Source organism: Asterias rubens, chromosome 12, assembly GCF_902459465.1.
Source record: "Asterias rubens chromosome 12, eAstRub1.3, whole genome shotgun sequence".
In the NCBI taxonomy this organism is placed as follows: Eukaryota; Metazoa; Echinodermata; class Asteroidea; order Forcipulatida; family Asteriidae; genus Asterias; species Asterias rubens.
Genome location: NC_047073.1, coordinates 14,813,756 through 14,841,718, shown reverse-complemented (window position 1 = coordinate 14,841,718; position 27,963 = coordinate 14,813,756). Strand labels below are relative to the sequence as shown.

The 27,963-nt window shown below is 39.9% G+C and overlaps 1 protein-coding gene across 1 annotated transcript; it reads right to left on the bottom strand.

Annotated features, from left to right (window-relative positions):
• Positions 1-666: 666 nt before the first annotated feature.
• LOC117297550 lies at positions 667-27,480 on the bottom strand. The gene is made up of 16 exons (XM_033780645.1): positions 27,311-27,480; positions 25,936-26,164; positions 23,678-23,968; positions 22,802-22,919; positions 22,036-22,208; positions 21,285-21,460; positions 20,031-20,187; positions 18,943-19,031; positions 17,267-17,393; positions 16,113-16,211; positions 15,613-15,748; positions 14,640-14,794; positions 13,257-13,412; positions 12,124-12,285; positions 6,228-6,382; positions 667-5,661 (listed from the first exon to the last, which is right to left on the bottom strand). The coding sequence occupies exons 2-16, from the start codon at positions 26,111-26,113 to the stop codon at positions 2,701-2,703; spliced, it is 5,133 nt and encodes a 1,710-aa protein (XP_033636536.1). The 5' UTR covers positions 26,114-26,164; positions 27,311-27,480; the 3' UTR covers positions 667-2,700.
• Between the last annotated feature and the right edge of the window lie 483 nt (positions 27,481-27,963).

The following is a 27,963-nucleotide window of genomic DNA, read 5'->3' as shown; positions in this document are numbered from 1 at the left end:
TATTGCGTCTTCTTATTGGCCAACAACTCATCACGCTCATGCATTATGCATTACGTTTCTCCCACCCAAATCTGTGGCAAAAAGTACAGAAAAACATAACGCCCCAAAACGAGTTGCTAAAGGCACTTTCTGGCTTCGCCGCTTGCATTTTTTCCCCCTTTTTCGTGCGTGATATCTGGGGTCGTGCTTGACATCTGGGGGTGCCGTGTGCACCTTGACTAAAGACTATGCACTGTATTGATGCCTCTCATCACTAACACTTGGATGAGATGTACTGAAAAACAATTATGTTGGTTCCCAAAAGTGACTGCTCTGCGTGCACCCTTGTGTTTATGAGCTCTTGTGTGGCACTTAAAGGCAGTGGACACTATTGGTAATGACTCAAAATAATTATTATCATAAACCTTTCTTGAATGGGGAGAGGTTGATGGTATAAAACATTGTGAGAAACAGCTCCCCCTGAAGTAACTTGGTTATCGAGAAAGAAGTCATTTTCACAGAATTTGATTTTGAGACCTCAGATTTAGAATTTGAGGTCTCGAAATCAAGCATCTGAAATCACACAACTTCGTATGGCAAGGGTGTTTTTACTTTCCTTATTGTGTCGCAACGTCGACGACCGACTGAGCTCAAATTATTACAGGTTTGTTATTTTATGTGTATGTTGAGATACACCAAGTGAGAAGACTAGTCTTTGACAATTACCAACAGTGTCCAATGTCTTTAAAGGGAGCTAAGTATGGGCGTGTGAAAATGCAAGTACATGTATATTTACAATTCTATTAATTAAAAATGAATCATGTTTTACGCTATCACCCTAAACTGCACACAGTGAGACATGTCACAAAATCGATAAATGAGAGGGGACCCGTTGCTCTATGACTTGATGCTTCTTTTGTAACCGTTTAACCTGAGCGGGCGCGTAGAGTGGATTGGCCACAGGCCTCATATATATATTAAAATGTGCTAGATTCTAGCACATATTAATGAACCAATTCCAGGCAGTATTGAGCAGGCAAATGCTGATAAATATTGGCACGGCAAGACCGATCACCCTGGGAACAATTTGATAATGAATACTATTTTTTAATTCTTTTATTAACAAACCTGATATTCCTCCTACTTTTGTATGAATCCTTTTTTGCTCTTGGTTAAATCTGAAAACCTGTGATAGCCTGGAACAGTCTATAAAATTCTTCGCAATATGTACATGCATGTCAGCCCTTCTACTCATTACAGTGTTCATACTTGTTTCCAAGGATCAAAAATCATGCCTGTATTTACTGCATACCTGATAGTTCATCAATCAATCCGCACTGCGTGCGTTAACGAGGTCAACTGCTGGGTTTTATCTGCAGAGTTTTGTGTGGGTTTTCATGCGTGACCCGGTTTGAATATTTAATTAGTCAAAAGGGCTTCTGGGGATTGTTGCGGACATTGATAACGGGACAATCTGTTGTGTTTTGTGGCTTGTTTTCTTTCTTTTTGAAGCCGTTTTTTACGTTTAAATTTCTCTTTTTAAATTTGGAGTTGCACCGATTTTTTTCCATACAAAGCGACAGATATGCTCTTCATTCCAACTTACTGGTACATAATTTCTGTCAATATATTTCAGAAAAGGTCGAAACAGACTGAATTCCTTTTGACTAATTAAATATTCATACCGAGGTCACTCACGAAAAAACCATGAATACTTTGCAGATAAAAGGAAAGGATTTTGTGTGCTGCAGATTGACTGTCATCTATTAAAAAAACAATCTCCTGGTATACCGTTCCTGAAACTTGCTAGTGGCTCAAACTAAAATCTGTTGCAGATAAAATATGGAAGATGGCCACTTATTTGGTGGGCGCTATTTTCTTTGCAGAGCTTAAAGGTCAAAGGTAAGCATTCAATTGCATCTATAATTTACACTATTTGCCTCTTCTATAAATCCATGTTGCCTTTGTACATTTTATAGTAGATCAATAACAAAATTAAAAAAGCACTCCAAAATACCATAAAAATTATGAATCATAAAAATATTAAAACTTCATTCATTTTGAAAAAAAGGCTTAAAATTCTGCATTGATAAGTGATAGTTAAGCCCAGTTCATACTTCCTACAAATGCTAATACGATAACAAATTTGACGACACAGCGAATGTTTCGCAGGAGTTCAGCACAGCCCAACTATTCTGATTCATTCACTGCACATTTTAAATGTCAAAAATCATATCAATTTCGCATTACATGGAAGTAAGAACCAGGCTTTAGTCTTTGATCGATAGTTATTAGAAAATAATATTGAGTGCTGTTTGGTACACCCTATTAAAAGAATAATATATTGGTCGTCATTTTCAAAACCTTTTCGTTTAACCTACCAATGTTACCCCACTCGTAACCTGGAACAACTCATATCACCCAACAAGTGTAATTGATTGACCCCCCTATGACTTACTGGAGGGTCCGCTTGTGATTTTGGCCTGCTTGTGGTTCTATCTGCCAGGATGAAAGCTTTCTGGTGATAGACGTTTCTGAGTTGCTGCCCATGCCGCCTTGGGAGCAGTTGGCCAATGACTCTCAGAACTCTGCTGACAGCATTGTAGGATGATCAGGTGAAACAAATTCAGGCGAAATTGATGGAGGGTTTCAAGCTTTATTCTCACTCAAGTCATTGCTGGAACTGAGTTCTTGAGATTGATTTGTTTGCTGTGGACCTTGCTATAAGGTCTCTGGTTCTGGAACCTGAACATACGGGGATCGCGGTTCAGGTGAAGCAGATTCAGGGTTTTGAGCTTGGCTCTCACAGGCACCACTGCTGGAATCGATTTCTTTTGAATGACTTGACTGATATGCACCTAGCTGTAAGGTCTCTGGTTCTGGAACCTGAACATAGGGGGATCCAGGTTCAGGTGAAGCAGATTGAGGGTGTTGAGTTTGGTTCTCACTTGAGCCACTACTGGAACTGAGTTCTTTGGAATGTCTTGCCTGCTGTGGACCTAGCTTCAAGGTCTCTGGTTCTGGAACCTGAACAAAGGGCGATCCAGGTTGAGATGAAACTGATTGAGGGTGTTGAGTTTGGTTCTCACTAGAACCACTGCTGGAATTAAGTTCTTTAGAATGACTTGCCTGCTGTGGACCTAGCTTCAAGGTCTCTGGTTCTGGAACCTGAACATAGGGCGATCCAGGTTCAGGTGAAACTGATTGATGGTGTTGAGTTTGGTTCTCACTAGAACCACTGCTGGAATTGATTTCTTCAGAATGACTTGCCTGCTGTGGAACTAGTGGTTGGGTCTGTGGTTCTGGAACCTGAACATAGGGAGACACAGGTTCAGGTGAAACTGATTGAGAGCTTTGAGCTTCGTTCTCAATGCCAGGGGCAAGATCCTTAACTTGACTTGTCAGCTGTGGTGTCTTTGTTTCAGGAAACTGAAAGTTAGAGGATCCAGGTTGTTGTGGGTTTGGAACGTTGTGTGACGCCGGCTCAGGTGAAACAGGTTGGAAATCTTCAGGTTGAGTTGCCTGTTGTTGACTGAGTTGCATGCTCGCTATCTGTGGTTCCTGATCGTAGTGTGAACCTCCTTGTTCTGAAACAGTTTGTGAAAGTAGTGGAAGAGGTGGTTGAGTTGAGCCTTCACTATAGCCCTCCTTTCGAAGCTGTTCTACCTGCTGTTGAGCCAGTTGCGTGGTATGTGTTTCTGGAATCTCGATGTAGGGGGATACAGCTTGTGGCAAGATAAGAGAAGAGTTGTCAGTTTGGCTCTCACATGAAATGGCTGGCAGTAGGGCTTCTGGTTTTTTGACATAACATCCATTTAGTTCAATTGTTTTTGGTTGTGGCATCTGATGATAAGGTAACGCAGACAGTGGCGAAACAGGAGTGTCGCTGGAGGTTGCACCACATGAATTCTGTTGCTGAATGATATCCGGTTGACTTGTTTGAGGGGTCTGCAGATCGGGTTGGGTCGAAACAATTTGCTGCTGGGCTGTTTGACCGTCAGTGTTACTAAAAGCATCCTGATTGGCTTCCTTACTCTGATGTGTAGTTAGTTGAAAGGAATTTATATCTGGAATCGTGATGTAAGGTGTCGCAGGAGGTGACAAGTCTGAAGGAGTATTGCCTGAGTTAGTGGCAGGAGGAAGCTCTCTTTGATAACCAGATTGATGTTGTGTCTGCTCAATTTTTTGCATCTGGATATATGGTAATGCAGGTTGTTGCAGGGTATGAAGAGATGAGGGACTATCCTCATTAATGCTGGGCAGGTCAGGAGCATGCTGTTTTGGTTGATCGGTCTTGGCTTGAGTTTGTTGGAGGACGTTTACTCCCGGCGCCTGAATGTAAGGTGAAAGAGGTTGTTGAAAGACAGATGGAGAGTCATTTGGGGACATTCCATTTTGTTGCTTAGTCAGAGGGTCAAGTGGTTGTGAGCCTGCAGTATCTGATATCAGTGTTTCGGTTGCAGCGGGTATTGTTGTCAAATCAGAAGGTTTATTACATGTGAAGCTTTCGACAGCACATAAAGGAGGAACCTTAGGTTGCATGGGATTCACTTCTGGTATCTGGATGTAGGGTGAGACTGGTTGTGGCACGACAAGTAGAGGTTTGTGAGTTTGAACATCTGTTGTTGTCTTGGGAGAAGCCTGTTGACATTCACTGGTTTGTGGTTGTCTTGGCGTCGGGAAATTCACTTCTGGCATCTGTATGTAGGTTGAAACAGGCTGTGTTGAGTTGTTCGTCAAAGTATTGGATGAATTGGTTGAAAAGCTTGGAGGATTTAAGTCTTCTACCTTCGAGTAGGGTGAAACAGTTGATAGGGATTCTGGTGGAGATTTCTGATTATGGCAACCTGCATCTTTCTTAATGGCTTCCATCGCCAGCATTTGTGATGGAACTGAATGTGTTGGAGCCGAGCCAAGGTGGTGTGTCTGCTTCTTACACTTGGAAGCACCAACTGAGGGCTCTTGACAGCGCTTGGGTTGTCTGTGAGGCACTGAACTCATTGCGGACATCAGGGTGTAAGGTGAGACGTCTTTAATCTGGGTAGTTTGATTATTGTTTAAGCCCACTATTGAAAGCTTGTTTCTTTTCTGGTTTTCCTTTTGTCTAGGCTCAGAAACCTGTTGTGCGGGTGCCTCAGAAATTGAACGAGATGCTGGACAAGATGTAAACACTGTGGACATCTGGGTGTAAGGCGATACATCCACAGATGGACTGGAAGGAATTCCGGTTCGACAGGTAGTGCTCCCCTTCAATGTGGTCTCTGCAACATATTGGCCTTCCACAGAGGGTGGGCCAAGACCCGAAGATACAGGTATCTTGAAGGATGGTAACTCGCCTACCATAGTGTAAGGTCCAACAGAGTCACTCTGAGATGTTTGAGAGGTTAAACCACTGCTTCTCTTGTGCATGTCTTTTTGGATTCGTCCATTCTCTTCTTCAAAGACGCTGTCATTATTGTCGCTGATACTCAGCTTGTCCCGCAAATAGTCCAAGTTTCCACTACTTCTTGCCGGGGATGGCGGAAACCCACTGTCATTGCTCTCAGAACGACTGAACTCGAAAGTCTGTTTCTTTGAGTCTTCGATGACGACGGACTCCAAGGGATGTGAATGACCGGTCTGTGAATCGTCAACGGGCATGTTGTCAAAGATTTCCTCTTCCATTTGACAGTGGTACATACCCTGTGTGTTGGAAAGATAAAGATACACAGTCTTAGAAACAACAAAGAGATATACCAACATGTTACTTCATTACACTCTATATAGGTTTTTCGAGCCAAATTCAACAAAAACTCCTTATTAAAGGTAGTGGACACTATCGGTAATTACTCAAAATAATTATTATCATAAAACCTTACTTGGTAACGAGTAATGGGGAGAGGTTGATGGAATAAAACATTGTGAGAAACGACTCCCTTTGAAGTGATGTACTTTCGAGAAAAAAGAAATTTTCCTTGATTTTTGATTTTGAGACCTCAGGTTTAGAATTTAAGGTCTCGAAATCAAGCATCTGAAAGCACTCAACTTTGAGTGACAAGGGTGTTTTTTTCTTTCATTATTATCTTGCAACTTCGACGACCAATTGAGCTCAAATTGTCACAGGTTTGTTAAGATACACCAAGTGAGAAGAATGGTCTGTGACAATTACCAATCGTGTCCAGTGTCTTTAAATCAAGCGAATCAACAATTAAAGGAAAGCTTTTAGTTTTGAATTACCAGTGGAAGCTTGAGTGGCTTTATTCACTTACACTGTTCATTTTCATGACGTCCACATCTCTGGCAATCTTTGGGTCCGGTATGGAGTGGCTGTTGGTCATTTGTCTGACGACAAAAACTATTATTATCACGATAATTACCGCTATGAACAGAGGACCTAACACAGCTGGAACGACGACAACCGATGCTGTAGGACAAAGGAAAACAAGTTCAAAACTTTGCTACATGTTTGTCCCTGTTAAAAAAAAAAATTAAAAAAAAATAAAAGCCATCTGTGATCAAATTGTTATATGATCATGATCACTTTACTCTTTCATTTTGTGGTAACACCATAGTAATGGACCCTTCCCATGAAATATGCTAATTACATTCACGCATGCGTACAGACCCTGTTGGTTGGCAAACACCATAGAGTTGTGCAATCGCGTCTGCGTCACGCATCCATTAGCTGTGTACAAAACAGCGCGGTGTTCTCTCATTTTGCCAACCAAAATGTTAGTGCGCACGCGCTATGTGCAATTTACATATTTCTTGGGAAGGGTCTATTCTCTTTTGAGCAGTGGTGGTTCTGAAAAGAACTGGTGGTTGACAACTCAATGTTGCAATCAGTATACTCTGATCATCTAAAATACTAAATATTTAATCTTAAATGTTTTTTTGGTTTTTTTTTGTTTTTTTTTAATATTATTTATTTGGCAATTCACATAAAAATACAAAAATACAAATTTTATATTTATAAATTACAAATTCTTTTACAGGACTATATTTACCGCTATTTTTTCACAGGTTTATATTAACGTTTTCCCTTTCAGGTTTGTACATAACTTTTCCTTTTCAGATTTTGTACATAACTTGATTTTTCAACAAGTTTGTGTTAACCCATTTTTTCTTTTCAGATTTGTACATAACGTATATATTTTTCTGCAGGTTTTATAACCCTTTCTTTTACAGGACTATATTTACCGCTATTTTTTTCACAAGTTTATATTAACGTTTTCCCTTTCAGGTTTGTACATAACTTTTCTTTTCAGATTTATACATAACGTATATATTTTTCTGCAGGTTTTATAACCCTTTCTTTTACAGGACTATATTTACCGTTATTTTTTTCACAAGTTTATATTAACGTTTTCCCTTTCAGGTTTGTACATAACTTTTCCTTTTCAGATTTTGTACTTACTTTGATTTTTCAACAAGTTTGTGTTAACCCATTTTTTCTTTTCAGGTTTGTACATAATTTATTTTTTGCAGGTTTAACCCGTTCTTTTACAGGGTCTTGTTAACCCCATTTATTCGCAGGTTTATTTTACTTTTATCTTTCACGTCTGTTAATTAATAATCAATTTCGTACAGGATTTATAACCCGTTCTCTCCACAGGAATGATTTAAGATATTTCCCCTTGACTGTATTCCCCCATCTATTATGGCACTTGCTCCCGACACCAAGTGCATTTTCCGCAAGCTTCGTAAGCTTAAGGAAAAGAACACCCGTTACATGTCACATCTTGATAACTACCGTTTTTATCGTTTGTCCCGTATCATTCCCAAAGGCCTACAGATCAAGTGTACCCCTTCCTTTGGGGACCTTGACCCATCCTTTTTGAAGAAATGGAACAAGACACTCACTAATACGTCTTTCCGTTTGATCAAGCTGCTGGAAAATCAATGCCAACAATTCATTGATAATCAGTTACTTGAGATAACAAACACTGAGTCTCAACTCAAGGAGTCATGCTCTATTGAAGAGTTTGAACAGTTACAAGATACCATACTATGTAACGTCAAACACTTAAGGTCCACCCTAATGGACAAACAGAACAAGAAACGTATGAATGTCCTGGCTAACCATAAGAAACACACCCATAGACGTTTCCACAGTAAGAGAGCCACCATTGCTCCTCCTACTGTCAGGTTGCCAGAGACCAATACTGTAGTTAACCTGTCTGACATGGTCCTTACTGACCCACAGGTTAAACTCCTCTCAAGGGGTCTTAAGTTTTGCCCCACACCCAGAGAGCCTAACCAACTTCTTTTCCAACAGGACATGGCCCAATTCAATCGTAGGTTACGCCTACGTGAATACTTTCATGTAGAGCCCTCCATGGATGACGAGTCATCTGTGGAGACCCAACCTATTCCCCGCAACCGCTTCAGGGAAAAGAGTACTTGGGTACCCCCTAAGAACCGAGATGTGTCTCTAGAGACATACATCAATTCGGTTAACTCCGAGGTTCTTAAGGCCCCCCAGTACCCCTACTCCCAACAACCTCCCCCAAGATGAGCGTCACGCCCTTACACAACTCCGCCAATCACCAGACATAGTGATTAAACGGGCTGACAAGGGGTCTGCAGTTGTAGTCATGAACACACATGACTACATTGCTGAGGGCCTTAGACAGCTCAGTAACACTGATCATTACATTGAATGTGCTTCTGATCCCACTGAATCTTTCTCCCAAGATATCAGTGACACCCTGGTTAAGATTTATAATGCCAATGATATTGAGAAAGATACATTTAACTGTCTCCTCCCACATGACCCCCCGTACAGCAAGGTTCTACCTTCTACCTAAGATACACAAGCCCAATAACCCGGGGAGACCTATTGTATCTGGGAATGGTAGCCCCACAGAGCGCATTTCTGAGTTTGTCGATAGCTTCCTCAAACCCTTAGTCTGCCGTATTCCTTCCTTCATCAAGGATACCAAAGACTTTCTCCACAAACTAGATGAGGTCAAGCACCAAATACCTGACTCTGCTATTTTGGTTACTTTTGATGTTTCATCACTGTATACTAACATACCCCATCATGAAGGCATGAGTGCATGTGTCTCTGCCCTCAATGCTAGTAATCAGTCCCGCCCCTCAGTGAGTCATATTAAGGAACTCATGAGCCACATTCTAATGAAGAATAATTTCACATTTTCTGACAGGCATTTTCTACAGGTACAGGGTACTGCCATGGGTACCAAAATGGCACCCTCATATGCTAACCTATTCATGTCTCAGTTGGAGGACAGACTCCTGTCCTCCGCCCCCAACCGACCACTAGTTTGGTGGAGATTTATTGATGATATTTTCTCCATCTGGTGTGGTGACCAAGACAGCTTGGATGAGTTTATTGACCATATCAACTCATTTCACCCCACCATAAAGTTCACTACCGAACAATCTCTCACCAGTGTGAACTTTCTAGATGTGACAATAACCAAGTCTCCTAATGGCCTTGTCACAGATGTTTACAGTAAACCCACCGACACCCACCAGTACCTTCTCTCCAATAGCTGTCACCCTAGTCACTGTAAGAAGGCAATTGCTTACAGTCAGGCCTTACGTATCAGGCGTATCTGTTCCACAGATACCCTGTACAAGAGGCGCTCATCAGAGCTAAGGAAACACCTTGTATCTAGGGGACACAGCGAACGTAGGGTCCAACTTGCTATCAACAGGGCTCTCAACGTACCTCGTCATACTCTGTTGACTAACACGGGAGCTAAAAAAGCTCCTACCAATAGAGTTGCTTTGGTCACCACCTTCCACCCCAAACTACCCAAACTTCCCTCAATTCTCAATAATAACATGCCTATACTTCACTCCTCCAGCAGGTTACACTCAGCAATCACTGAGGTTCCCATGGTTGCATTCCGCCGCCCTAAGAACCTTGGTGACATACTAGTCAGGGCCAAACTTCCCCCAGGTACAGTCCAAACACAACCCCCGACAGATATACTGGGCTGTCACAAATGTACCCGTTCCAAATGCAAAACGTGTCTGCACATTAAGCCCTCACTTAAGGTGAAGAGTCATACCACTGGCTCTTCATACAACATCAAGACCGACTCTGAATGCAGCACGTCTAATGTAGTCTATGTCATATCATGTAAGAGATGTGGGCTACAATATGTGGGAGAGACTAAGACCAAACTTAGTCTTCGCTTTGCGAATCATGTCTCTTCCATAAAGACTAAGAAACCGTACCCAGTCTCTATCCACTTCAACAGCCCCAATCATAGTGTCATTGATGTTGAACTTCTGGTGATTGAAGCTTGCAATGGTGATGACACACACCGCAAGAATAGAGAATCACACTGGATTCACCAACTCAAGACAGTCAAACCCTTTGGACTTAACATAAACACTGGTGTTAAATAACTTCTCATTACCCTCCACTTCACTTCTGCCTAAGAACTTATATGTTGTATATATTCTGTACATAAAGTATAAATTAACCTAGTTTAAAGTTGTTTTTATAAATTCATCACTGTAACTATCTGATGTAAGTAACCCCCCCCCCTTTTTCCACAGGTCCCTCATACCTATTTTTAAAATCATCATACCTTTGATCTTGCTATTCTTATTAATTGACCATTGTTAGTTGCATCATGATGCAACTTGCTCTCTAATCCTACCCTTTCATGTCTCCCTGCATTGTTGTCGAACAATACTTTTACCACTTTTATGGTCCAGTAACCCTTCCTTTCATTCTAAACATCCTTTGTCCTCGCCACTCCACTCCTATTGGTTCATAGCCACCAATATTGTTTCTGAAATAGGAACTTTGATTGGCTGTTATTTTCCCGCTTCTTTCTGGATCCTTTCCTTAATCCCTTTCCCCCTCTCTTTTTCTATAAATGGATATGTATTTGTTTGTACTTGTTTTATGCCTCTGAAGAAGGTCCGGATTGGATCGAAAGCTAAGGCCATCTACCCTATTCATTATAAATTACCAAAAAAATATTTTTTTAAATAACATCCACGCAGATCCCTGCATTTGATTGGAGGAATGTCTGTCATGTGATAGCAAATAAGCGTACATGTTCTATTGCGCACTCATCATCCAACATGCATTTTTCGTTCCATTCACCATGCATTTTTCATTCCATCCAATTAATTCTATTGCAACGTGTGTTGTACCACATAACTGTGTGCGTGTGTCTTTGATAATAAAGCAGTACCTACAAGTACTGCAAGGTTATATCCTACGGCGCCCGCCTGTCTCAAACTAAACAGCAGTATAGAACGCACTATAGTCACTGTAAACTCTAAACAAGCCATACCCAAAGAATGGGTGTAATGTCAAAGATAAATATAGTATGCTTTGTTTGTCTCCAGCAATCAAAATGACAAAGATCTTCTTGGAAATTATATAAAACAAATAATGAATGTTGCAATGGTGCAAATATTTTCATTTGTTGAAAGATGGAATGGTCCATTCACATTGGCTCCACCTCGTTTAAAAGAACATGCCATATTTCAACTCATGAAAATATTCGAAGCATCGCACTCAAAAACATTCATTATTTGTATTCTATTTTATTATGATTTAAGGTTGGACGGCCGCGTCAAGGTGAGGGCAACACTTAACTAATTTGGGCTATTGGCCCAAATCAACTGTCACTATAGTTACCATCTACTCCTGGGGCTGTAATAATAATAATAATAATGATAATATTTGGTTTTTATTTAGCGCTTTATTGACCATGTCTCAAATCGCTTCCAACATTATCACCCTCATCACTGGGCCATTTCATTCGGTCATTCCTTAAACCATCTCAGCTACCATGGGGAGTATACAGCCTGTGCCGCCAAATATGTAGCGCACTAAAGCTATAAACCAACCACAAGAACCAACTCTACCCTCACAGGTACCCATTTACCCCTGGGTGGAGAGAAGCAATTATAGTAAAGTGTCCTGCTCAGGGAAACAAGTGTCACGACCGGGATTTCGTACCCACACTCTGCTGAACAGAAACACCAGAGCTTGAGTTCGGAGCTCTTATCCGCTCAGCCACAACACACTCGGGTAATAAAAGCCCCTTCACACGCTGTAAGGATGTAGACATGAGTATCATCCACTATGAGCCTGGCTGGTAGAGCAGAATGCAATTTATGTCAAAGGACAAAAGGGTTACCAATTGTAGAACGTACCTTCATTTCTGGTTGTTGCTAGTACATGGTCCGATTCAGGTCCCAGGCCAATTGATGTGTAAGCTGCTAGCCATACTGAGTACTGGGTAGAGGGTTCCAGACCATCAAGGATTTTACTAGTAACATCTGGGCTGGATAGATTCTTGTGTTGCAAAAATTCGCCTGAAAAAAAGGAGAAAAGTTTCACTCGTGACCCAGATGGCCGATCGATCTCAAACTTCTACAGGTTCGTCAGTTTATGTATATGGTGGATAACATAAAATGCTTACACTGCCATCAACATTTTTTGCTAGCAAAAACAATTCTGTAATATTCCTTTGTGTCTTGCTTAAGGACACAGATGCCACAACTGAGACTCGAACCCACAATCTGAGAGATATTGTCAGTAACACTCAGATTCAAATTGTGGGGGGGGGGGGGTGTAGTATCCTTACACTAACACTGTAGAGCAACCCAATCTATAGACATGTGTTTCTCATCCACATTCCAATATCATGATCCAACTAATGAATATGCATATATAGAGACCACCACCCCATGCAGTGATTGTACCCTTGAAACAGTAGCCCATTGATAAGTATATATCTTACATTGTATGTGTACTATAAGCAAGACATGTGTGAGACACAATAAACCAAGCAAGCATCAAAGCAACAGCTCTTGTAGAACTCAAGACATTACAGGGGGGGGGGGTTAAGAAAAAAACGATATATTTTTGCACAACCACATTATTTACTTCTAAGTGAAATGGTTCTCAAAACGCTGTGTACTATCGAAAGCTGCTGGTGCTTCTAACCAAATAAGTTTGTATTGCCATTAACTTTAAAGGCACTGAACACTTATGGTAATAATTTAACTCAAAATAATTGTGAGCATAAAAATTACAACGAGCAGTGGAGAGTGTTAAAAAAATATAGTGAGCAATGGCTCCCTTTGAAGTAATGTAGTTTTTGTGAAAAGAGGTTTACTTTCACTCATCATTCTCTTGCAACTTCGATGACCAACTGAGTCTATGCTTAGTTGGGATACACACTAAGTGAGAATACTGGTCTTTGACAATTACCAATTGGTCCAGTGCCTTCAACAAACATAACATTTCCCTTTATCTGGTTTGTTGGGGGTTCAACCTTTACCTGTGCAACTACTCTCACTCTGGCAGTAGCCAATCAGGTAGCCCTGCAAGTCACCGTTGATATTGTTGAGGGGTAAAGGCTCCCACAACAAGGTCAAGCTGTCTGGCTGGTCATTAATAGGTTTCACTGTGAGACCGGAGGGGGCAGCGCCTGGAACTGTTAGGTAAAAGATGACGAGGAGCGACATGAGCATGCTTTTATTATCATTTTTGTCGATATTTTTGAAATATGATATATTGCCTAACATCAGAAGGTCAGGGCCCAATTTCATAGAGCTGCTAAGCACCAAAGTTTGCTTAGCAGGAAATTTCTTTCTTGATAAAAACAGGATTTCAAACCAAATTTCAATTTGTTGCATATTGCTTGTTACTGGTATTCAGCTGGTGTTCGCTTAACCTGAAAAACGCGTGAAAATTTGGTTGGTAATCCTGTTTTTATAAAGGAAGAAATTTCATGCTAAGCAAATTTTTTGCTTAGCAGCTCTATGAAATTGTGCCCTGGTGGTCCCCTCAAAGTGAGGGATTCACTTTAGACATTAGAGATTAAGCAGTAAACTCCCATGGGCGAGAGGCAAGTCAACATTTCCATCTCATAAACAGCATGAGGGTATCAGGGAAAATGGGGTTAAAAAAATGAGGTTCTCTACTGTTATAGTTTCTTTATTGTTGAAAGCATCTATTGACTCTTCCATCATTTGTTTGGTTTGGTTGTGTTTCTGCTAGTGATCTTCGTAAGTTGAATTCTGTTGTACGATCAGCAGAGAGGATTATCGGTGCTAGCCTGCCATCACCGGAATCAATCAATCTATTAGGACAGAATGTGTAAACGAACTAGGTCCACGCAGAACGAATTTCACCCAGCAGCTGATTATTTCCAATTCCTCCCTTCTAATCGTCGTCTTAAGCATTTCAAAGGAAAGCGGTTTACCGATAGTTTTTATCCTCATGCTGTTTGTGCTTTTCAATGGGAACTAGTTTGTCTTCTGCTAATGTTGTAGCCTATATATTATGTGAATATATTTTAAACTTCTTCGTTAGTGTTTTTAAATGTAATTTTGTAAAATCTAGAGAGGTCGAGGTGCACTTCAATTTCCGATGGTTTTGGTTTTGAACTTTTTAACGTTGGCTGAATAAATCATTTTAATTCTAATTTTTTCTTAAATCCAGCGGTTGCAGGTTCAAACTCCACTCTAGTCAATTTACCGCTGTTTAACCCATAGCTATTTCAAATTTACTCGGTCAGTTTTCCTCGGGATGGATTACTTGAAATTTCCGCTGTGGCTTCCTAAGGTTCAAATCCCATTCTAGTAAATTTTTCTTTGTTCAACCCCAAAATGTATGAAATGATGTGAATTAGCCGCCGGAAAACCCAAGAGAGATTTACCTCCTTGCAATGTCCGGCTCCCACCCTCTACAAGGGCTACTTCACCAACCCCCAGAGAATTCCTTGCCCGGACGGTCACTTCGTAGAGAACGTAGGTATCTAGATGATCAAGTACGTGGTAACGGTGTGCTGCATTAAGAGTCATGTACGATCGCCTGAAATAGGAAAGACGCAACAACCGGCAAAGACAATGAACATTTTGGTTTAATTTTCCTCGACCTTAAAGGAACACGTTGCCTGGGATCGGTCGAGTTGGTCTTTGAAAAGTGTTTATAACCGTTTGTTATAAAATGCATATGGTTGGAAAGGTGTTTTTAAAGTAGAATGTAATGATCCATACAAATATGCCTCGAAATTGCGTTGTTTTATCTTTTACCTCGTCAACTAACAAAGTCGGCAATTTATGGGAGTCAAACTTTTTACTCCCATAAATGGCCGACTGTGTTAGTTCGAAAAGCAAAAGAAACACCACGCATTTTTGAGACAAATTTGTGTGGATCATTGTATTCTACTTTTAAAACATCTTTCCAACGCAACCATATGCATTTCATAAAAAACGGTTTCAAACGCTTTTTATAGACCAACTCGTCCGATCCAGCAACGTGTTCCTTTAAAGTGAGAATTACAAAGACTGGTGGAAACAGTGTTTGTCTCGATAGATTTTGCAAGTGTAATGATTATGCCGAGCCAGGCACTACATGCAAACGTTTAATACTTGGCTGACTTGCTCACATTACGGGAAAGCAAAACTTCACTGAAAGTGTGTTCAGAGACATTTTTTAAAACTCCTCTCGAGTTGGGGTTTCCTCTAACACCCAATTTTAAACAAGGTGAATTAATGGCTATTGTCCCCGACTGTACTTGAATACCAACTGGGTGTCCCGGACAAGGTTCCTTTAGGCATACAGATTGGTCGTTACAATAGACAAAGCCCATGCTTTGTGATCAGCCTGAATATTTTCACTTTTCTTACCAATTCCCGTTGCTCTTTCTCCACCGGACAACGTAGCTCTGTATGATTCCGTTTGGTACACTAGGTGCCCCCCAAGTCACGTTGATGGAAGTTGTCGTCAAGGCAGTAGTTTGGACCCAATTTGGAGCAGCCGGTGCTAAAAGCAAAAAATGGAGAGTAAAACTGATATGAGTGGAGTTCATAACTTCATAAGCACAGAATAGTGTTGCTTAGCAGAACCAGGTTACCAACCAAAATGACATTAAGTTTGCATTGTTGTGACTGGTGCCTCACTCAATTTTTTGCTTAGCAAAGATATTTGTCAAGCAGTATTTTCTACCTAACAGGTTTATGAAATTGGGCCCAGGGCTCAGATTTGGGAGAAGACTGCCATTTGTAAGATCTGTCTTTATGTTAAAATCAGCCTACTTTTCCAAAAATAAAAGAAACAGGTTATTCTAAATGCCAACTTTTTTACAAAACAGTGCATGAAGTTAAAGATTGACGTGCCTATTACTCACCTGCTGTTTCATCCCAAATTTTTACTGAAGCCCACGGTCCCGGGCCAGCTTGGTTAACCGCCGCAACTTTGATCTGATAAGGAAAATACTTTGACAACCCTGTAAGGAAAAAAAAAATTCTTAATGTGATGAATTTTTTTACAGTTTTTCCAAAGTTCTATCTGCCCGGGCAAAACAACAACCATTTTACAACAAGTGCCAGAAAATTTGTAAAATTTCTATAAGCAGTTTGTATTTACATTCAAGGGAAGGTACTTGTTCACCTACTACATTATTCCCCTACTCGAACTTTACGATCATAAATAGTCTACAAGTCCTTCGTCCATTTTGTTTTCGCTCATTGTACAATGCTTCATACTATCGTAACCTGCTATACTTCTAACCAATAGTGCAAGGAACAGAAGGAGTTTCAACTCCAGTCTTAATCCCCTAAGCTCAAATTAATCCGATTAGCGCTGCACCCACCTCCAGTGGAAGAACTATGGAGGAGAACCGCAGTGCCTGTAAAAGGCTGCACACATTCCGACCGCAGCGAGCTCTTTGTAGTGGTGTGTGTAGCGCCTCGCCCCCCAGTTCATATATCCCATCGGGAGCACTACAGGTTTTCAGTCGAGTCCCTACTACCTGTATGATTTTCCTTGCAATATTTCTCTGGGGTTTTCCCCCACATTTAAAACTGAAATTTCTTCACTGTCTTCTCTCTTCTTGTTGGCTCTAATAAGAGCATTGATAATTAAATCCAAATCCAAAGGCAGCGTGACCCTTTTTAAAGCCACTGGACACTATTGGTAATTGTCGAAGACCAGTCTTCTCACTTGGTGTATCTCAACATATACACAAAGTAACAAACCTGTGAAAATTTGTACTCAATTGGTCATCGAAGTTGCGAGATAATAATAGAAGAAAAAACACCCTTGTCACACGAAGTTGTGTGCTTTCAGATGCTTGATTTTGGGACCGCAAAATCTAACTCTGAGGTCTTGAAATCTGGAAAATTACTTCTTTCTCTAAAACTATGTTACTTCAGAGGGAGCTATTTCTCACAATGTTTTTTACTATCAATAACTCTCCATTGGTCGTTACCAAGTACGTTTTTATGCTAACAATTATTTTGAGTAATTACCAAAAGTGTCCAGTGCCTTTAAATGACTTACCTGGAATGGTAAACCATGTTCTTGTGGAGCTCCAGAACAGCACCTCTTGGTTCTCCGAAGCCTCTGTCTTCACAGCCTCTATCTTGTATTCAAGTATGATACCATTTTGGTTCTGGACTTCCAATTCCTGTGTTCAACAGAGGGAACAAAATAAATTTACTCTGAAGGAGGTCGGGCTGGCTTAGTGGTTTGTAATGTGGTCAAGCTAAATGAGTTATTTGTCGGAAATAACAGTGGAGAAAAACCAGCCAAGACAAGCCAACAGCGGTGATTTTTTTTTAAATTGTTTTTTTTTTTTTTAATTGAAATGCCTAAATGGAGTCTTCTTTCCTGATCATTATAATCAAAAGGGGTTAAAGTTAGCACTGAAAGTAACTGTGCTGGATGAAGTTTCAACTCGACTTTAAACCCTATTTTTCGCAGTTTCGTTCTCTCACATCTCTTGGTGTTTCTACTTTCATAACTTTTGAACCAAGATAGTATCAACATGGGGGTTCTAAAAGCATTATTAAAGCTCTAGAATATGCTCTTTTCAAATAGGAAAAAAAAAATAGGAAAACGACCTGGGTAAACAAACAACTCATTTTGCATGATCACATGCCTTCCACCGAACTACAATTTACTGGTTTGAATTTACTGGTTTGAATCCTACCTCAGACTGGAACCTTCCATGGGGAATGAGTTTTCAGTCCCTACCTGATTGAATGGGTTTTCCTCCCACATCCAATACTTAAAGCCATTATACACTTTCGGTAAACAGTATTGTCCAAGTCCCACACTTCGTGTATCACAACTTATATATAAAATAACAATCCTGTGGAAATTTAGGCTCAATCGAACATCGGAGTCGGGAGAAAATAACGGGAAAACCCACTCCTGTTTTCGCGCGTTTCGCCGTGTCATGACATGTGTTTACATGTATGACAAATCCGTAGTTCTCGTTAACGAGAATTTATATTGTTTTACCGTTTTCTCAAAAAGTAAAGCATTTCATGGACTAATATTTCAAGAGAAGTCTTTCACCATTACCTTCTGTAAACCCTGTAAATTATTTGTAAATCTGTGAATTTTTTTTTTTTTTTTGTACCGAAAGGGTCCAATGGCTTTAACATTTCTCCATGTTTATTTATTTTTGTTGTTTTAGTATTTGGACATATAACTCTTTGATGGCAAAATTTAAATAAAAAACGGTCAACAAAGTGATGTGACCTCCCAGACACCCCCATGTATGGAAGTGTGGAAGTGTCGTGGCCGAGGAGTGAAGAGCACCGAATTCAAACTCTGGTGTTTCTGATCAACAGAGTGTGGGTTCGAATCCCCAGCCGTGACACTTGTGCCCTTAAGCCAGACATTCTTAACCATTGCTTCGTCCTTCAGATGGGACGTCAAGCCATTGGTCCCATGTATTGTGTAACGCATGTAAAAGAACCCAGTGCACTTGTTGAAAAGAGAAGGGGTACGCCCCGGTGTTCCTGGTCCGATCGGCAGCAAATTGCGCCACAACACATTGTAAACCACTCCATGGTGCTATCTAAGGATTAGGTCTCAAAATTCAAATGCGTAGTTCCACATGTTGCAGGAAATACTAAATATTACAGCGCCAGAAGTGTCACTGAGTGCTGGACATGTGCGCTATATAAGAAGCCATAATTATTATTATTTATTATTATTTTTACCTTCCATACAAGATTCACATCTCTAAGGATAGGATGACCTGGAGTGTCCTCTTCATAAGCAGTAAGGTTTCCAACAATCCCGGAGGGTGCTAAATGAAGTTAAAAAAAAATACAAGCATTACTAGATATGTACAGTCGACTCCCGTCATTATTACGAGATTTTGATTAAAGGCAATGAACACTGTCCGTAATTACTCATAATAATTGTAAGCAAAAAACTGACTTGGTAACAAGCAATGGAGAGCTGTTGATAGTATAAACATTGTTAGAAACGGCTCCCTCTGAAGTAGAGTAGTTTTCGAGAAAGAAAGTTTTTTCCACTAAAATATTTGAACTTGATTTTGAGACCTCAGAATTAGATTTTGAGGTCCTGAAATCAAGCATCTGAAAGCACACAATTTCGTGTGACAAGAGTGTTTTCTCTTCCATTATTATCTCGCAACTTCAACGACAAATTGAGTTCACATTTTGACAGGTTTGTTATTTTGTGCATACGTTGAGATAGATCAAGTGAGAAGACTGGTCTCAAAAATGCCCTAAAAATGAAAAAATTCCAGGTCTTGTAATGTGGAGCAATATGCTGCCAATCAAACCAGGAACACCAGGGCAAACCTTTTCTTTTTCTGATAAATGTACTGGGTTCTTTAACGAGAATTTACGATACACCGGACTGAAGAAAGATGGCTTCTTGATATCTTTCCTCACCTTCCACCTCTAGGACCCCTGTTCATATCCCACAGGGGGCACTATATGTGGATTGGGTTTTCAGTCCCTACCTGACTGCAGGGATTTTCCCTAGAATAACTATCAGGGGTTTTCCTCTCATCACATCTAAAAACTTGGAACTTCCTTCCTTATCTTCTTCTCATGGGGTTCTTGGCTAGTACAGTGATCAAGTCCATTAAACTGGCCCGGCGCTCTACCAACTGAGCTATTCTATCCCTATGTTGCGATATCTTTGTACGGGGGTGCCAGTCAGAAGCCATACAACCATTAGCTGTTGTCCTAGCCAGACAAGGTTCAAGCTATGGTTTATTATTCAAGTTCACTATTCTGAAAGAGTCTCTTGTTTTGACAATCATACTCACATGTCTGTCGTGTGTAGACTGTTTCCACTGGCGTCCACTCGCTCCAGTTCTTCTCATCCAGTCCGAACCTGGCAGCAAGCTGAATGGAATACTCAGTGTAAGGCTCAAGGCCCTGCAGTATGTACTCTAAGATGTTGGTTCTTCCTACATCCACAACCTGGTGAAATAAAATTCTCATTAAAGGGAAGGTACAAGTTTGGTAATTGTCAAAGACCAGTGTTCTCACTTGGTGTATCTCTGTCAAAGACCAGTGTTCTCACTTGGCGTATCTCACCATAAGCATAAAATAACAAGCCTGTGCAAATTTGGGTTCAATTGGTGATCGAAGTTGCAAGAAAATGATGAAAGAAAAGAACACCATAGTTTGGACAAATTTATTATTATTTTAGTGAGAAATAACCTCTTTTTCAAAAACTACAATATTTCAGAGGGAGTCATTTCCCACAATGTCTTATACTATCAACAGCTCTCAAATGCTCATTACCAAGTCAATTTTTAAGTTTATTTGTTTTGAGTAATTACCAAACGTGTACCTTCCCTTTAATAGAAAAGGGGACTTTCAATCAATCAATCAGAAGAAATTTATAAAGGGCCTAAATCAAAAGTTTGCTCGAAAGCACTGATGTACGAGCACAAACAGGAGACACGTTATTGATGATACACCTCCTGAAACAGGTGAGCTTTCAGGAGTGTCTCGAATGTATGCAGTGAGGTGGTAATCTATGATAATTTGTGGAAGTTTGTTCCAGATTCTGGGTCCGTATACAGAAAATGATCTATCGGCAAAAGAGACACAATGGGGGACAATAAATACATTTAAAGTCACAAGTGATCAAACAGCAAAAACTACGGGTATTTTCACAATAAAGTTGAACCCTTCTCGGTCCTTGTTAAGTTAGGTGACAGCGGGTACCAATGGCGTCTCTAGCTGCAGCATCCTCAAAAAAGGACAATAAAGGCCGAGTCACAATGCAGCGATAACGAACGAGAACACATTTTATTGGTTGAATGACCGTTTGCATATTCTACGTGGAGCAATTCAACCAATAGAATGCGTTCTCTTTGTGTCGTGATCATTATTGTTTTTGTTACTGCTGCAGTGTGACTTGGCTTTTACCCTCATAAATCTGATAACTGATTTATGCATGAAAAATTTCTCATCCGAAAGTATCTTGCTTCAGGCCACAAGCCTTTAGGAAATTGGGTTTGCTAGACTGAGCACTTGATTGGCACCCCGTCCAAAATTTGTTTTACCTGTTCCATACAGCCAAACGTGAGGTTGGTCTGGCATCCAGCCTTCTTGTATTGCAGCCTGTATTCTAACGAGTTCGTAATCCTGTGCCACTCATCAGGCAAGAACCAGGTTATCTTGAGGGATGTCTTCGTTAGCAGGGCAGTCACCATCACGTCTCTTGGTGGATTAACCACGACTGCGGCCATCGATAAAGATACAATTTTTCATGAAATATACAAAACAGTCACAATAACTTAACTGCCTCTAGCTACTAGGCAATCGCGGTGGTGATTTTTTCACAGACATCGGGAAAGTATGAACGTGCCGCTAAAACCAAACAATGTTCCTTGTACAAAAAGCAAATATAAAGTCTGTAAAATTGCTGTGGAACCCGGTGCTAAACTATAGGATTCGAACTGCCTTTAGCTACTGGCTATCTCAGTGGTCTAATGGTAAAACCTGTGCTCTAGAATGGCAAAGGTTGTGGGTTCGTATCCCAACCAGATGAATGCCTTTGGCTCAGTCCTTTATCAAACAACCAGGACCCTAACAGTACCTTGTTGCCTCTCTTATATTCCCTCATTAAAACCATAGACCTTTGTTTATGGAGAGCAGGTTCACACCATGTGGATTTGACAACCTTGTGTTTTTATGACCGTGGACCACCTGCTTTCTTCCTGCGTGTGAAAAGGGCTAGTATTGGCACTGTTTATAAAGGATAGTCAGAGCTCTACAGATTGGTAGGTTCTGATTTGTTGGTTTATAACCTACCATCGTTGTAAGGGTCGAAGGACAGAGTCGTGACGGCTTCACCGAGTGCATTTGTCGTGGTGACTCGGACCTCTTGTCGACCTCCGCTATTGTGAGCGATTCCAATAAAGCAGGTACATGTAGTTTGCTCACAAGTTTGACATGGGCAGTCTCTCCAATAATCATCATTGAATCTAAAAAGAACAATTTAGACAGGGAAGGTTTCCATTGGTAATCACTCTTAAAATTAGTGGTAATTTGTTGTTTCGCCACTGTTTTCACTAAGACGCAGCTTTGCCCCTGCAGCAAATTTTTCATGAGAGAATGGCGTATGAAGTGTTATTTTTAAAATCATTATTTGGGAAACTGTTTGCCATTTCAACGTTGAAATTTTTCCAAGGATGAAAGTGGCGATCCTAAACCATGGCAACGTTTTATTTTAATTTAAATCACAGTACTTAATGAGTAATTAAACGCGGGTTGTAAACAAACCAATGCGCAAATGAAGAGTGTCTGTTTGTGAAAACTAAAATTTATCCAGGTCACACAAATTGCCTCTTTCAAATCACAAAAACGCAGCGAGGTAATTTTTGGCCCCGCCCAACGCTATGTAGCGCCGGCGCTATGTAATACAAAATAAAAATTGGCAAATCTTCGTGTGGATAAGAGTGAAAACGCAAAAGTGAGAGTTTGGTAAAATGGTTTACAGTTACGGTAACAGTGAGGATTTGTCTTCCATCTAGCATTCCAAAGTCTTGCATTGCAGCACTATTGTGAAATTACTTACATTCGGAACTGAAAATGATGAGTTGTCCGAAGATTTGTTTTCGTTGTTTCTACCCAGTTACATCGATACTCGTCAGGATTACGGATTATGCATTCCAGCTTAACAGGCTCGGGTTTTGCTGCAAAATTACAAGTTTTTTAATTTTTAAGTTCTGTTTGTTTTTGGAGAGTTTCTGCCTTGGACTAAGTTTTACAGCTCCTTTGATTTAAATTTAGGGTGAAACAAAGGAGATTTTGCATGATTTACTTCACAAGGCCAGATGGCTATACTTCATTCTCCACTTGACTGCGTTAAAGGCAGTGGATGTTTCAATATGCTATGCTTCATACTTTAGTTAGTAAACAATGATTTTAGGTACACAAGATTGTAGACACTAGTCACTGGTTTAAGCTAACACCCGGAAACGTTTAATGCAACACACGAAAGGTCAAAGGTCAATAAACAACTTTATGCATATTGCAACAGTGGACACTATTGGTAATTACTCAAAATAATTATTAGCACAAAACCTTACTTGGTAACGAGTAATGGGGAGAGGTTGATAGTATAAAACATTGTGAGAAATCCCTGAAGTGACGTAGTTTTCGAAAAAGAAGTAATTTTTCGCAAATTTGATTACGAGACCTCAGATTTAGAATTTGAGGTCTCGAAATCAAGCATCTGAAATCACACAACTTCGTGTGGCAAGGTGTTTTTTTCTTTCATTATTATCTCGCAACTTGGACAACCAATTGAGCTAAAACTTTCACAGATTTGTTGAGTTACACCAAGTGGACTGGTCTTTGACAATTACCAATAGAGTCCAGGGTCTTTTAATCAACTGCCACCAGGGGCACGTTACATAGATTTTTTTCAAGAATATTTTTCATCACTTACTTCCAACTAAAACTTCAACCCAAATCTTCATTAAAATACCATCCTCTGGGAAGCCGCACGAATAGGAAGAGCTCTGATCAAACGTGACATTCATCAACGAAAGCTGCGACACACTCTCACTGATTGCGGAGTAACAGTCTGTAGGGACAGCTTGTGAGCCTCGGTACCACACTATGTCCGCGGCCGTTTGGTCGCCAGGCTGCGTCACATTGCTTAGGGTGCAGTTCAGGTGTAGGTCGGTACCCTGTTCAACCAACACAGGTTCTCCACTTCTCCCTGGCTCCACATAACCTGTTTAAAAGAAGACATAATTTTATTACTAACAATGTATCAAAGTATTAATTTTGGTTTTTACCCATACACCGATGTGTGTTAGCACTGTATACTCAGTACTTTCCCGAGTCCTGTGAAAAAAATATCACAGGCATGTTACTCGGGTGGGATTCGAACCCACGACCCTTGCAATTCTAGAGCAGTGTCTTACCAACTAGACTACCGAGGTTGCCCGGCAGCTAGAGGCAAAAAAATTAATATTCTTTATCCCCGATGCAAATTTAACATCTAATGTATCAAAAGTTACTTGATTTTAGCCACAGCTTAACCTCTTTAATATTAAGCTTACACACAAAAAGCACTCAAGCCTGAGCACAAGGGCCATCGTATTTTTGTCCATGTTCACCCTCCATACCCAAGCTTAATTACCAGGGCCCAATTTCATAGAGCTGCTAAGCACAAAAATTTGCTTAGCATGAAATTTCTTCCTGGATAAAAACAGGATTACCAACCAAATTTCCACGTGATTATCAGGATATGCAAACAACAGCTGAATACCAGTAACAAGCAATATGCAACAAGTGGAAATTTGGTTGGTAATCCTGTTTTTATCAAGAAAGATCGGATCTTTCCAATGATGATATTAAATTAAAATAAGGTAAATATATGCAATCCCTTCAAATTGGAGTTGAAAGATCCCAAATGTCTTTACACCTAAAAAGTGCCAATATGATTATATTAAATGTACAAAAAAGTAATTGAGATTCCAGATCACACTGATGAGGGAAGACAGACAAAGAACTTTGACATTTAATAACTGATTTTTGAATTATGAAAGCCTCTCGCTTTTCTTAGATTCAAAGTTTTTTTGGGTGCAAAAATAACCTCAAAGGGTGTCCTTTTTACCAATGATTCTTAATAAACAAAAGCTCACCATCCAGTGCTCCGAAGAACATTGATCATTAACCGTTGGAGCAATTACCAAATAAATAAATAATAAACCACAAGGGAAACTGACTGGGAAAATTATATGGGTTGAACAGAGACAAAATTGACTAGAGCATGATTTGAACCAACGACCTCTGGACTAACATGCTCCTCCAACAGAGCTATCTGGCCCTTCTGCCCTATGTCCGCAGTCTCCCTTGTTTTTTATCAATAAAAAGGAGACTGCCAACATAAGGCTAGATAGCTCAGTTGGTAAAATGCCTGCAAGTTAATCCAAAGGTTGTTGGTTCAAACCCCGCTTTAGTAAATTGTTCTTTGTTCAATTCAAATCATTTAAGACATAATATGTAAATAAGAAAATAGAATTAGCTGAATTGCAAACTGCTTACCAACCCAAAATGACCTTGTATGGTATAAATTTAAGAAAAAATATTTCTAGGCTAAGGCGAGTAAAAAAAACATGTTTCAGGTCCGGGTTTTTCAAAAAAGGAGGAAGAGGGGCATTATATTTTTTATTTTTTATTTCAAGATGGCCGCCATTCTTTGTTAAAATGTCAAATTAATATCCAATGTTTTTTCTACTGCTGAAATACATAAAACATAAATGAAACAATTTAGTCGAGGCATTCAGACAAGACATTCAGATTGTTTTTGCTGAGATCATTTAAAATAACCCTATTTAACAAACAAAACAAAATAATAAAAAAATGTGCATAAAAAATGTGCATAAAAAAATTAAAAAGGAGGCGGCCTGTGAAAAGGAAGCGGGTGGTGACGCTAAACTTGTTTCCTTTTTTACTTGGCCTAATGGCCTGACATTTCACCTCTAGAAGAGGCTTTCTCGTCTCCCTTTTCATTGTTTACCTCTTACTTTTTTCTGTGTGCTTTCCGACTCTCTCTCTCTATTAATTTATTTCCAATTCACTGCTTATGTTGCGTTACCTGATTTTTTTTGTGTTGTCATTTAGCCTTCGAGAAAGACTCTGCTAGGGTCAAAACTTTTGTTTTGCAATCTATGTATTTTAATAAATATTTACCATCTAAAGCAGACACCACAATTGGGAATGTTGACAGAACTGACAAGAGGAGAACGGCAGTTGCTCGAAACACGCAGTGAAGAGACATCATGCGGTTCATCGTGCATTTGTCTTGCTGGTCTAGGAAAGTGAAGCGGATTCTAGGCCGAGTCCATACAGTAAGAGTCACTTGAAGCATTGGGTTTCTACACAGAAATACAAACCCTGATGAGCTGAGGAACGTCAGTGGCTGGGGGAAACAAAATTTGATGCTTGTCATTGTGATGTGATGAAGCAAAATGATTCGTTTGTTGACGCAGGTTAACTTAAAAAAAAAATTTTTTTACTTTTGCAAAGATCATTGTCTAATAATGTTTAAAAAAAACGTTTAAAACACCAGGTTGCTTAAAATACTGTTTTTTAGTTCAACAGTTGTGAAAGTAGAAATAAAAAGAGATGCAAAAGAATGAAATTGATAGAAGGAGTTTTAAGTTGAGTTGTTTATTGGAAACACATTTTAGCACACCGTTTCACCAAACTTGGGACGGATCAATTTTCTCGAATATGTTACACATTTTGTGGGGAAATTTTTCACAGAAAGAGAAAACGGTTTTTGAGGGAAATTCATAATCAGTAGGCCTTTAGACTAAAATTATACATTGAGGTTTTTAGTTTCCAATCCTGTCCCTTTCAGTGAAATTCAAGTTTAAGTGAAATTCAAGTTTTAAATATGTAAATTAATTAAAATAGAGGGGCAAACCATCTTTATCTTTAAGACTTTATAAATGTTTCCATCTTTATCAGAAAAAAATGTTGGATCACACCCCCACTTTTCAGGCCATCATCATACTTTTTTGAGGGCTTTTATTGTGTTAAATGAACTTCAAGTTCCTCCTTTAGTATCGGCTACCACCACATTTCCACTCATTTTTACCACTCATTTTTACCAAAAGGAATGGAATATCTCATTTGAGTCAATTACTCGTTTGGCAGAACAGGCATTTTTCCAAGACAAATTTGAACCGATGTTTATGAACTTCAGAGGTTTGACCTTGATAGATAATAATAGAGCCAGACAACTCGATTTGGTGCAAGTCCTGTATTGATGACCACATGGAGGTAGAATTATGATGACCACTAACGTCATGATTACAGTTTAAAAAGCCCCGCACGATCATCAACACTATCAAGAGAAACATACTGCCAATTGATACCGTTTTCTGAGCACATGTCACGTATGGATATTCATTTAGATTGTTCCAATAAAAACAACCCAAGACCGAACATAAAACAGCAACCGACACTGAAGTGATGGGGCGTACGTACCTTCCATATTAAACAAATCCAAGTTTCCGAAATAATAATATATGAAGTTGACGAAAAGCAATAAAGTTACCTCTGATTAAACTAACAAACTCCTTAACAGCACTGGCACACACATGCTGTCAATCGATGCTGAAATCTGGCCGTTGCTATCAAGACGAAAAAAGCACAGACCAACTCAAATGACGAACGTGATTTCCGTACTTTGGCCGCCATGATCGTTCCACTTCAGAAATTCCGAACTTTAGTTTCCCACCGCTCTACTTCCTGTTTCAGGGCCATCACAACAGTGACTACAGATATCATTGTTATTTAAATTAGGGGGTTCCCTCCGCCACACCCCAGCACCTCTGGGCTGATTGATTGATATGGGCCGGGTCGTGTGGCCCTTTTTCAGATTTTCAGATAAGCACGTCCACATTGGGCTAATTTATAGGTTATTGGGTTGTTGTTTTTTTGCTTTATATATTGTCTGTGGATACCACTGGATGCATGGCTTGCTGGTTTGCTCCATTCTTGTTGATAGACTTGAAGGTTTGCATTGATGGAAAGACGACAAACAAAAGAAATTTGCAGTGACATAATTATTTTGTAGAGGGTCTTTTTTGAGATTGTTGACTCGAAAAGACTCAACTTTAGTATACCGCCCTCTAGAGGTACTTTTGGAACACTAAAAACATTACAGCTCAACAAGTTTTTGCTATTAATTTAGCCCTTCTGATCGGG